The sequence below is a fragment of the Ursus arctos genome, unplaced genomic scaffold, assembly GCF_023065955.2.
Source record: "Ursus arctos isolate Adak ecotype North America unplaced genomic scaffold, UrsArc2.0 scaffold_7, whole genome shotgun sequence".
NCBI classification, from domain to species: Eukaryota; Metazoa; Chordata; class Mammalia; order Carnivora; family Ursidae; genus Ursus; species Ursus arctos.
In genome coordinates, this window is record NW_026623089.1 from 50,846,920 (window position 1) to 50,859,309 (window position 12,390).

At 47.4% G+C, this 12,390-nt stretch overlaps 1 protein-coding gene across 2 annotated transcripts in view; it reads right to left on the bottom strand.

The window, feature by feature from the left end:
* Nucleotides 1–793: 793 nt before the first annotated feature.
* The window catches only part of VCL (vinculin), a 104,681-nt gene continuing 93,084 nt past the window's right edge, over nt 794–12,390 (bottom strand). The window contains exons 18-22 of one of the 2 annotated variants that reach the window (XM_026504498.4): nt 10,961–11,146; nt 7,901–8,104; nt 5,710–5,913; nt 5,196–5,300; nt 794–2,872 (exon numbers count right to left, since the gene is read on the bottom strand). In XM_026504498.4, coding sequence (XP_026360283.1) covers nt 2,726–2,872; nt 5,196–5,300; nt 5,710–5,913; nt 7,901–8,104; nt 10,961–11,146 — 846 coding nt within the window. In that variant the 3' untranslated portion in view covers nt 794–2,725. The remainder of the gene's footprint in view (nt 2,873–5,195; nt 5,301–5,709; nt 5,914–7,900; nt 8,105–10,960; nt 11,147–12,390) is intronic. The other variant, XM_026504497.4, reaches the window with a different exon arrangement.

Genomic DNA, 12,390 nt, shown 5'->3' on the forward strand with positions numbered 1-12,390 from the left:
GGTTTGAGAAAACAGCTAAAAAATATAATGCAGCAGGAAGGCAGCACCCATGAACATATGGTGAGTAACAAAAATGAGACCATGAATTCTGTTTTCAGATATTGCCGATCTAATTCCGTAGCCTTGGACGCTTCTCTTTAATTCCGGCAGTCTGGAATCTTGCCTCCCTTGTCAGCAACACTTCTAAATCAGCAATAAATCCATCTTTAATGATCCCCTTTCAAATCCCGAAAATCAGGCAAAAACAGTGATATGTCCACTCTCCCAAGTACCTACTCCTACATTTTAGTCAGTGCTTCCTCCCTCAAGCAAGAGGAACGTGTCCCCCAAAGCTAGCTCTGCCTATAGCCCTGGTGGATCTCTGACAGCCCTACTGTTCTATAGTGGGCTTCGAAATATAAAGAAATAGACCTGTGGCATTCCTGCACGTGTACAGCTTCGGCTTCTTAGGGGTGAAGGTTTCCACAACTAGCAGTTTTTGAGATGAAGACAGACTCCTTCAGCCTGAGGATGAGCCACGTCATCTGGCTGTTTTCTTCCTGTTGTTCATCCCGGTCACCTCCTTCTAGTGTAAAATCCCCGGAGTTGTGCTTTATTGTGCAGACCCTTGTTAAGTCAACACGCTACTGCTATACGGGAGTAGTATACTGTCATCCAGTGCCATACTTGGATTACATAAAAGTCTTTAGTTTCCAGATCCTGAGGATTAGTTTCACTGGCTATTTTTCAAAACAAAGGAGAAAGCTGATCAAAACGTTTTGCTAAAATAATATACCCATCATTTAAAGCATTATTTATACAAATGCACTTTATTGTTTTAAACAGAACAAAAGAAGATGCAGAAAATATTTGCGTATAACAAATCCTAGCTTATAAATGTAGTTTTTTAGTGGTGATGTCTCTAATCAGTCTTCAGGGATTTTTTTTTTCTTTTAATTTGCTTCACTGTGTCTTGAGCACTGATATTAGAGAAAAGCACATCAGCATAAAGTGTAAACCAGTGTCTCAAAACACTGGAAGAACCTGGAGAGCAAACACGATTTTTCTTATTTCCTCTAAGTAATCTTTCATAAAACAAAAGGTGATCTTTGGCATAGATTCATACTTTAAAGGCATTAATATTGCATTTATATCAGGTAAGCAACTATACAAATATGCTGAGGGCCTTGAAAATAATATTCATCAGTTAAAACAGAGGAAGCCTGAGTGTACAGTACCAACTGAAGACAAGTTTCACACATTCGATGCTGGGATTTGACACACACTGGAGGTGAGAAGAGAGGACATTCAGGCAACGGTTCTTACTCCTTTACTCATCCAGTTCTGGCTTTGGGAAGAAGTAGGATTTCGTGTGCTGGGCAATGCTTAGACAGCAGTGATAAGTGCAAAAAAGGAGAAATTCTTCTCACTTTGCTAATAGGAAACTTACGGTGATAATTAAATATTATACCCATTACTCGCGAGCATTCGTACTTGGGAGGGAGGAGAGGATACAGGGGCTTGGTTAAGGGAGGTAGGAATATACTGAGGACTATTTCCCATTGATTCATCCCCAACAGCGCCAGAATTCCAGTCTGCAAGTACCAATCTCCCTTAGGTAGGAAGTGCCCTTCAGACAGGATTGCCTTTCTATTAAACATTCCTGGGGGCAAGCACCAGTTCTTAGGACTGAATTTCAAAAGGATAAAAAGGATCTTTCAAAATTACAATGAACAAACACATATCTTTAAAATCTTGTTGAGGAAGGGTATGAAGGAAGAATACAAAAGCCAGGATTGGAGACATGATTTGGTTAAAAACTAAATGCAGCATTTCAGCTCAGAAAGAACAGTAGGGCTAAGAATGAATGGTAAGGCCTCAGCACAGACCTCTGCAGGCAGTGAAGACGGGCAGGGCCGCGCCCGGCTACTCCGCCCCTCCCGTGGCAGAGAGCACCAGGACACACAGTGTGTGGGATGGCTACCTTGACAGGCCGAGGCGGGCTACAGGACGGGAAGTTTCCCTAGCACAGACGTTGCTCAAGGGCAAGGTAAAGACAGAATCGCGTGATTCTGTGATTTCCTCCTGAGAGTGAAATTTGGTTTTGCACTGTGGGAAATGCGAAGGGATTAAGCTGGGGAAGGGCAAGAGGTGAACCCAGGCCCCACACGCTGGGGCTCCCCAGAGGCCACCTTCCCTTGTAGCAGCAAAGCTCACTCCTGAAAAGGACCCAGATAGCACAGTCAGGGTCAGGAACAACACGGAAAGCCCAAAACAAATTTTGGAGGCACAGTGATTTCCTTCTTAACTAACTTGCCTGGACCCTGGGTCTTGGGAGCCTGGTGGGGAGAATGGGGGTGGGAGGGGCGGGCGGAGCAGTGAAAAGGAAGCAGAAGAGGAACTGTCCCCTAGGGAACGAGGGCAGAGCAGGGTGTCTGGCTAGTGTTCAGTCTTGGATTCTGAGCTTACGTGAAGTCCATGGGCTAGAAACCCAGTCTTCCTATTGGGATAGAATGTGCACGAGTATAACTGTGTTTGAGAATACAGGCTTTATACGGAAAAACATTTCAAAGTGTCCATGACAAGAGTATAAATGGTTTCTAAAGTGAAGAGGCCCCATTCCTTCTGTTATGTCAGGCCGGGATGTGGCTTATAACCCCCTAGCAATTCTCAGCATCTTCTGGGACTCAGATCATTTCATTCTGTTTAGTAGGGGTTTCTGTGCCAGCCAGGTTGGACCAGGCGCCTACTGGTACCAGGGAGTCTTTCTAACCCAGCGCAGTGTAAATCCAGCATCTGTTCGAATTTTGATTGAAGCAGCTTCTGCTTCTCGGACAGTCTCCTTCACGGACTGCATGAGGTTCTGCGCGTTGTGAACCAGCATCTCTGTGGCCTGCAAGGAAAGAGAAACGCTCTGTTACCCGTTGTCCCTGATGCGACCCTTCCTCCAAAACCAGCCTAAGCTAGGAGTGGACTGCAGTCACCCTACCTGCAGCTGGCATCCCCGTACTTGTCACATCACTGGTGGGTTAGGGGGGAGCACCAAAAAGAACCCAAAAAAGGACATCCATGATTATGACTATACCCACAGCCGGCCTCTAGCACATACTCTTTCCTGGTCTTCAGACAAGCTCCTGCCTGGGGCTCTTGCTGTTCCCTCTACTTGGAATGCTTTTCCCTCACGGCTCAGCCCTCACCTCTATCAGATCTTTGCTCAGATGTCACTTTGGTGAGGCATTCCCTGGTCACCTTATTTTAAATCACAAACACCTTCCCAAGTGACAGCATTCCTCATCCTCCAATTCTTCATTTTTCTCCATAGAACCCATCATTACTACTGATATGCTTTATGTAAATTTTACCTAGTTTGTATATCTTTTCATTTTATTTAAAGTTAAAGTTCCACAAGGGCAGTGATTTTTGTGAGTTTTGCTCACTGCTGTGCCCTGTGTTAGAACAGTGCCTGGCGCACAAAAGTATTTCGTAAATATTTAATTTTAATAATAAATGAAAAAATAACCAAATGAACAAACCAATTATCTTCTAAATCCATGAAAATCTAAAGAAGTAAATGTCCTAAACACACAAACTTACAGGACTGGGATCACACTGGTACTCCAACATAGAAACTCAAAGAACTTACTGATCCGTTAGCTCAGTAATTTTTTTTTCAATTCTTCACTATTTTTGAGCCACCAAAACACACACACACACACACACACACACACACACACACACACACACACAGTTTTTGAGCCACAGACCCTTTGAGGATTTCGTGAAGTCTACAGATTCTTCCCTGGAAAATGCTCACTTGTGTCAAATTTGCCCATGCCATTTCCGAGGGTTCATCGGCTCTGAGAGGCATAACTGTGGGCTTAAATTCCTGGTCAGCTGATCTTTTCACCCAGTCAACAAAGAGGCTGAGGCCCAGATAGGTTCAGAGATTTGCAACAAAACTCACACAATAATCAGGATGAGGACTCAAAACTCCTGACTCGCAGCCCTGTGTTGTTGCATTCTACCACACTGTCAGTTTCTATCTTTTTTTATTGGAATATGAGGTGGAACATAGTCAATATTCCCAGAATACATTTGTGTTGGTTAATTAAATGATATAGTCTGAAACTATGCATCCTATCCTTCCTTCTCTGTTTCTTCCACTTCCTTTTCTTGGGGCAGATGAGATCACATGACAGGAAAACAGCCCAGTGCCCAAATCCTGCCTAGAATACACGGAAGTTAGGGGTGAAGCTCCAATCCCCACGGTGTACGAGGAGGGTGAGGGTGAGAGCTGTTGGATTAAAACACGGCAGTGAAAGCAGCACCACTGGACCAGATGGTAGCCTCCCTGTCTCCTCCAAGGTGCTCCTGGCCTGAGATCAGGGATGGTCTCCCAAACTACCTGTGAGTTCCCCGAGGAGAGAAACTGTGTCTATTTTTTTTTTAACTCCCCTATACAGTAACAGTGCCACACACATCCCCATGTCTGCTGAGCCTGTCTGGGCAGTTCAAGAAAAGACGCCCACCTACTGTAGGACGACATTGGAAGTATGGCTCACAGCAGGGCCTACTAGAGAGGAGATAAGGAGAGGAAGAGCTGCTCAAGGAGGGCTTTCCCAATGGTCCTGGGCCAATTTCCAGGAGGCAGCAAAGGAGGACAGACTCCAAAGAGTGGTTGCCAGCCCTTAAGAGAACCCTCCCGCCATCCTTATTTCAACGTCTGTCAAAGAAACCAAGAGAAGCACGTCCTCTGAGCTGGCATTTCAGCCTCAACACACGCCCGTCTCATGCCCCTGAAAAGCCGACACTCTTCACCCTCCCCGAGGTACTTCTCGCCCAGTGAGCTGCGAAACACAAGTGCTCTCCAGCCACGAAGACACAATGGGCAGGAGTGAACAGACACTGGAGGCCTCAAGAGAGTCACCCCTGTTCCACGGAGACAAAGAATGAGCAGAGTCCCAAGGGTTACTGGCACTTCACCCCAGGCCTCAACTTCCCATCTGTGAAGTGACAAAAGTTGCACAAGAGCTTTCCTTCCCCCTTCGAAGTTTCTGATGCATCTGTCCAACACAGATGCCCTTCTGAGAGTTACAGACTCCGTTCCACGTACTGAATACTCAAGACACAGGTAAAATTTCCCCCAAAGCTGAATTAAATTGCTATGAAGTGGCACCGAAGCTGCTGGAAAAAAACCAGAAGCAGCAGACACATACCTGCTCAGACTCCTCGTCACTGATGTTGGTCCGGCCCAGCATGGTGGCCTTCACCGTGGACAGGATCTTGAGCTGGGTGCTTATGGTCGGGATTCGCTCACATACCTAAGAAGCAAACTTAGTTTAGCATGTTTCTAATGTTTTCCTTGCCCACAAACTCTTTGAGGGCAAGACTTTTCCACCTCTGTGTTCCCAGAGGCTGGCATGCAGAAGGCACCCAATAAACTAGCAGCAGGGTCCCGCTGGCTTTCTCCCTAGGACCAGTAGAGTCCCTTTGTTCAGAAAGGAAGCATTATAATGTTCTCATTTGATTAGGAAAGAAAGGTTCCTGATCTGTCTTTCCCAAACATATATATGTATTCCCCCTTTCTGCTATTTCTTCAGAGCTCCTCCACCTCCTCCTTGCTCATCCAGTTTTCTCTCTTCTGCTTTCTCCCTCCCACACCCCCGAGAACACACACACACACACACACACACACACACACACACACACGTGCACGCTTCTCTCGAGTACCTGTAAGAGGTTGGTTCTAATCCGCTTATCTGTGCACTGCTTGGCAACCTCCTTGGCCAGCCGCGTCACCTCGTCTGAGGCCTTGGCAATGTCCTTGGCACACTGAATCAGTGCCCGCTTGGTACCACTGCCCCCTCTTACCAGCCGAGACATCTCAGCCATCAGCAGAGCCATGCGCTTGGCTGCTGCAATGATGTCATTGCCCTAGAGAGAGAAGCAAAGATATAATGTGAGCTCAGCCCACACTGTGGCCAAGTTAGGGAAGGAAATAGAAGCACAGAGAAGAGAGGAGGGAGCCTGCTGCTCTAGCAGGGTGAGGAGAGGAGAGAAGAACTGCTCTTGAGTGATACGGACAGTCCAGGAAGACAGGAAGAGTGAGCGAGGGCACTCCTCCCAGTACTCAGTGAGAGAGAGAGAAAGAGACGACCCCACTGAAAAGAGGAAGACCTGTAGATTAGTCTGGAAGGAACATGTGCGCCCCTGGCATAGCACTGAACAAGCACTTCATCTCCAAGTTAATCATGTCAACAAAAATGAGGACGGGGCCGAGACGTTGGTTAAACAGGCATTTTCCTTTCTAACGGGGGAAAGCAGGAGAGCTGGCTTGAGGGGAAAAATACAGAGGAGCCTTTCCAGACACTGAAATCATCCTTTTCACCCTAACCCTTGTTACAAATAGCAGCCAAGGACTATTGCTGCTGAGCTAGAATTTAAACCAAGTACTATGATCAGCCTTGGTGAGAAAAGATCTATTTTCTCACCTAGACTGCTCCTGCCCTCCCTGCTACTGCCTCTTATTTGTCCTGTCAGCCTCAGGGAACACGTTATTTTAATTTGTCACATTTAGAAAGGCCAAGAATCAATGCTTCAGTCCTCTCAGCTAAGTGGCTTCAATTAAAGAAACCTTCAGCTAAGAGCAGAAAAATAAAAATCACGAGTCAGGTGTACATGGAACCCCCACTCCAGCTCATAGCAGTTACCTTCGATGGGGCATTCGGGTTCATTAAAACCTTCGTGGATCATAATAAAGAAATGTATAAGGAATTAACTTTATGCCCTCAAAAGGTGCATCTCTTGGCTGCTAACAATGAAAAATAACAACGGCAATGTTCAAAACTACCTAAAAGGTCAGGCCCTCCTCATTTTTCCCCTCATGCTTTTCAATTTTCTTACAAGGCAGTGAGGCGCACACAAACCATGCCGCTGCGGGGCTCTCCGTGAGACACCCCCACAGGCATCACGAGGTGGCGGATCGCTATGCTGGGAGGCGTGTGACATCTCAGGCAGTCACTGAGGCCAGAGAGAATACAGGGATGGGAAGAAGTCACGAGAACAGGGGCAGGTTAGACAAGGCCGTCTGGGCCCATCTCTTCCAGTGCAGACCTGGGATCATTCCAGGATTCATAAACTTGATTAGAAGACAGCGTAGAGCTGGGGTTAGTTATTACCCATCACTCTGCAAACCCTTTCTTCTTGCAACATGCTACCTTCAAAGGGAAAACAGTGATCACCCTCTTCCTCCACTCCCCACACTAGTGCTGGCGCAGCCCCAAGGCCAACGCTCTGGGCTGCCCGTCCTGCAGCCCTGAGTGCTCTGCGTTCCCCACCCTCAGCCCCCTCCCCGGAACACCTGGACAAGCAGTCAGTGAAGCCCCTTCCCTGTGGGTTCCCACTAAGGCAGCATCTGCCAGGCAGCCAAGTGCAGGGCAGCAAGCAGTCCGCCCCAGAGACCCTGCCGTATAAAGCCGCTTCTCACCCTGGGCCACTCTGCCTGAGCCGTCCGTGACGGGTCAGCAGAGGAGGGGGTGGCAGGCAAAGCTCAACGGTCAGGCCAGGTGACCTCTTAATGGTCTACAGTGGTTCCTGACCCGCAAGTCATTGAGAGACAGACCCACGGCTTCCCAAGGAGTTTAAGGTTCCAATCGTGGCCCCGAGGTCAGTAAGAAAAGGAATCCTTTCAGAAAGTGACCCCATCTCTCTCCCCAACAAAACATAAACGCAATCCAATTAATCTGGCATTAGCAGACCTATCAAACTTGTGAAGCCAGTCCTAACAACAAGGTGCAGACAGACAGATGCCCGCCCCGCTCAGACTCACAGGACTCGCACAGATCATGAGTGATGCAATGTGTCAAGGCTGCACATGGCCGGATGCATATGGAGCAGCCCCACCGGGGGTGCTAATCAGTACCTTACTAGACCACTTGGTAGCTTCCCGATGCAAGGACTGAGCCGCGGCCAGAATGGGCTGGTTGACCGGCTGATTGGATGGCATTAACAGCAGCTCAGGTTCGAAATCGTCTTCCATGTCAGGGGGGACAGGGAACCCAACAGCATCGGCCGCATCTGCCTCAGCTAGAACACCTATACCCACCTCAGCGGCTCGGTTACCCGGCTTTGTCGATGGCAGGAAGGATGAGAAACAGGGACAGTGTTAGTAAGAGCAGTAGGACGGGGGTGGGAAAGCTGAGCATCAGCTGGTTTAGTAACCAAAGCTTGTCTAGGATGGGAAAGAAAAATGGCATCTTTCCAGAAGCCAGATGAACCAAACTCCACAAAAGGGGACTTCCCAGCCTCCAGCACCAGCCCAAGCCCCCCCTGTTGTCAGTGAGGGGAAGAAAAAGACTCACTCACTCCAGTGGCAAAAAGTTTCCAGAGAAAAATTTAAACCAAGAAAGCAAGTGGCATTCCTTTTTTATACACTTACCACCAAAGTTAAATTTGCCAAGAATAATTTTCATGTCAGAATATTTTTGAGAAGCCAAACAACCAAACAATGGTAGCTGATTACCTTTAAAAGGGATCCAGAGGGAAAAAGTCAATGCAGCCACACAGCCTGCTTTGAACCAAACAAAGCGATCCCCCCCTGCTGGCTTCTATGGACACTGTTCTAGATCTTCCAGGACACAGGAAGTGACCTGGATCAGCTCTGCAGTTGCTAGACACAGATCATTATTTCCAGCAGGAGTTAAAAAGTCCCAGAGTTTAAAATGATACAGCAGAGGCCACTGACAGCAAACCAGCAAAGAGGCAAAGAAAACAAATGCACTGGTGAGTGAGGAGGACTTATCAAATAGCCCACAACCAGCCAGCTGAAAGAAGCCTCCGGAATGTGCCTCATCCAGCTTCCCATCTTGGGGAAAAGCCACACTTCAGACCAGCTCTGTCTCTCCCCTCGAGGCCTTCAGAGACAGCACCTCCGCAACCTCCCCCTGCATCCACTGCTAGTACTGACTCAGAAGGCTGTTCCTTGGGTACAACCTAGCTCTCTCCCGTTGCACACTAGGCTTCTCACCCCAGCCTGAACTCACATACTTCTCAGGTAACCCAGGAACATAGCAACTGACCACGGCTGAGTTGAGAGGAGCCCAAATCAGTGCCCATGAGAGAACAGGACCCATGAGGGGGAGAGAACGGATTTAATACCAGGGATTCCAAAAGCCCAGGGCAAGAGGCAGTGTGATCAGATGCTGAAATAGGCAGAGGGGAAAGAAAATAAGAGGAACTGGCTCAATGAAGCCAAACCACGTATATGAAGAATAGTGAACCCAGGTTCTTCTTTAAAAAAATAATAACAATTTTTTTTTAATCTCTATACCTACTGTGGAGCTCGAACTCATGACTCCGAGATCAAGAGTCACATGTTCTCCCTACTGAGCCGGCCAGGCATCCCTGAACACAGGCTCTTTGTATCATACATCTCTAACCAAGAGGAAGTAAGAGTTTACCTGGAAGTTTATTTGAGGTTGCTATCACTCCTCAAATTCTTATCCTGCACAGGAAACCTGTCTCCAAAAGGTGATGACAAAGTTGGAGAATTCAGGGCAAACGAGGGGTTCAGGTACATTCTAAACCCTTTCCCTAAACTCTGTCTCAACCAGGACTCATCCCCGTTCCTTAGAGGAGAGGCCAGCTCACTGCTGCTGGGGTGCAGAGTCTCAAAGTGTACAAAGACAGACCAACAGACACACAGACACATCCCACCCGCACCCCCCAAACACACACGGGTCAAGGAGCTCCTGACTCACAGCTCAAAGTCAGCAAGCCCCTGATGCTCCAAGCCTCCAGAGAGTCAGACCTAAAGACTTCTGGCCACAAACAGCAGAGCGGGATAAGTATGCAGGCCGATGCTGTCTGCCCCTTAAGTTTGTTTATAATTCATGCATATTTTGTGTCCTGCTACACAATATATCTGGGTTTACTGTAATGAAATTTAAATTGCGTTTTAAAATCTTTGAGTAAAACCAACCCCTGCTGTCACCTCCACCCCACTTTCCACACGCCCTGGGACTCTGCGGACGGTCCTGGAGGTGTGTGCGCCCAGGTGGACAGATAAGATAATAAATAATTCCACAGTCAGGCCCAGCACCAGCAAGGTCACTATTCATTCCTTCTTAGAACCTAGGCTCACAGCTAACGGCACCGAAACATACAGAGTTAAAACCCAACGTCGATTTCCCAGCCTGGAAAAACCCAAGATCAGCTGCATGCAGAAGGTCCCTGGGGGACTACAGTCAATACAAGAGCTGGAGATGGCCGAGGGCATGAAAAGGCAAATAAATGGTGGGAATAAAGATCTAGAAGAGAGGGTCATATTACAAACAGTTGAGAACTGAGAACTGTATTTCACTGCCAAGTTAACAGTAATATTTAGCTCTTATCTAGAAAAGCTGCCACACACTTTTCATCATTTAGGGGGAAATAGGCAAAAGGCATTTCACAGGGCCTAACTTCTGCAACATCCCCATCTTCACCGACCACGTGAATATTTACACTCTCGGATGTGTCCAGCTGGAGTTAGCCTGCAGCGGTCTTGAACTAAGGGGTAAGATGATCTGAGAAAAGGGCAAAGCACATGGCTCCTAAGACATCAATCTACCTGCTTTCATGAAAAAGAGAAGGAAAATGCAAACACTTCGTCTAACTCTAGCAGAGCCCACAGAAGACTATTTCACCTCTGGAGTGCTGGTAATTAGCAAGAGAGCATCTAAAGACATTCAGCAATCCCGAGAAAGAAAAGCAATTTCTAGAAGACCCCAAATCTCCAGCGTCACAGGAGCTGACACTCGTATGGACAGAGGAAAGGCACCTCCTCTCAAACATCTTACTAAATCACAAGTAAGAAGAGGGTCATGTTATTGGCAACAGCAGGAACCAAAGCAGAGAGAGGGTAACTTTCCAATCAGACTCTACTTCCTGGGCTGCGCGCCCTTCTTCATCCTTTTCCAACAAGAAAAGCCTCGTTACTTACCTTGCTGGACCATTTGCGAGCTTCATCATGGAGCTGCCTGGCAGCCATCATCATCGGCTGGTTAATCACCTCCCCGGCTTTCTGCTCGGGGAACTCTTCATCCTTCTCCTCTGGCGGTGGGGGCCTGGGCGGAGGGACCTCACCCTCGGGCAGAGGTGGTTTGGGAGGAGCAAGCTCATCTGCCAGCTAAGAAAGAATCGCCGGGTTGTAAGTAAAACCCTAGGAACGACTCCCCTCTAGAATTCTTTCCTTTCCTCTCAAAAGCATCCCCAGAAAGGCCACCCACATTCATTCTATGTAAGACCACCCACATGGAGCACAGCGACCACCTGCTTCCATCTCAACAGATGCGTATTTTCTTCCTTGCTTCTCCACAAGAAGCCAGCAGCTACAGCTTGGGATGTATCCCAGGGAGGCGCACACAGCACTACTGGACAGTTCGATCTAATCTGTCGTCCTGACGGTTGAAGGGCAGTTGCACAGGCGACTAACTTCTCCACTGGGCCTCAGTTTCCTCATCCGTCAATGAGGAGTAGCTAAACCAAATGACCTCTAAGATCTTGATTCTAAGTGTCATGAATCTGTTGATCACATAAGAAGCCAGGCCCCAGAAAAGCCCTCCTGCTGGCCCTAACCAGGCACCAAGAGCCCAGCTACAAAGAAGCAAAAGAAGTTGGAGCATTGGAGGCCAGGGAAACACTGTGCCTCAGCTTGGGTAAAGGGACCCAATTCTGTCCTCAACCAACTTAGAAACTTCCACCTTTTACTGACATGAAACATGGGAAAGTAAGTCAAGGAAAGTAAATCACATTTTTAACTTGATGAGCTATTCCCAAAGTCCAGCTATTTCCAATACTGTTAGTTTGAATCATCACTATTTCCTATTCTAGAATTTGTATCTATAAGATATTGCCCAGCTAAGCCTCCTCCGAAACCATTTACCTATGGAAGAATAAATTTATGGTACTTTGGGGTACATAAGAAGAGTTTAAATTATACTTGGAGAAAAATAAATTTAAGAAAAAAACTATTACTTTTGCTACTTAAAAAAAAAGTCAAGTAAAGAAAGAAGAATGTACACAAGCCCAGCCACCTCAGTTTTGCTATTGTCAACTGGGAACACAAAAAAATTTCCTCACCACCAGATCATTTTCCCACTCCTCGTTAATTCGTTCAACGACCTCATCACTCATCACATCCACACTTCCCAAAGCCAGCTCCTCTGCTCCAGTCAGTCCCCGTCACAGCAGGCCAAGGCCACAGCCAACCCCCCCACCCCCCCACCCAGCACACCCCATGCATAAGCACGGGGGTAGGACTCTACTGATTTTGGAATGAAAGTCAACTTGTGCGCCTAAGCTTCAGATAAAAGCTAAACGAAGACACCTCGTCAACGAGGCTCCAGAGCAGAGCTTCCTCTCTCTTGCTAC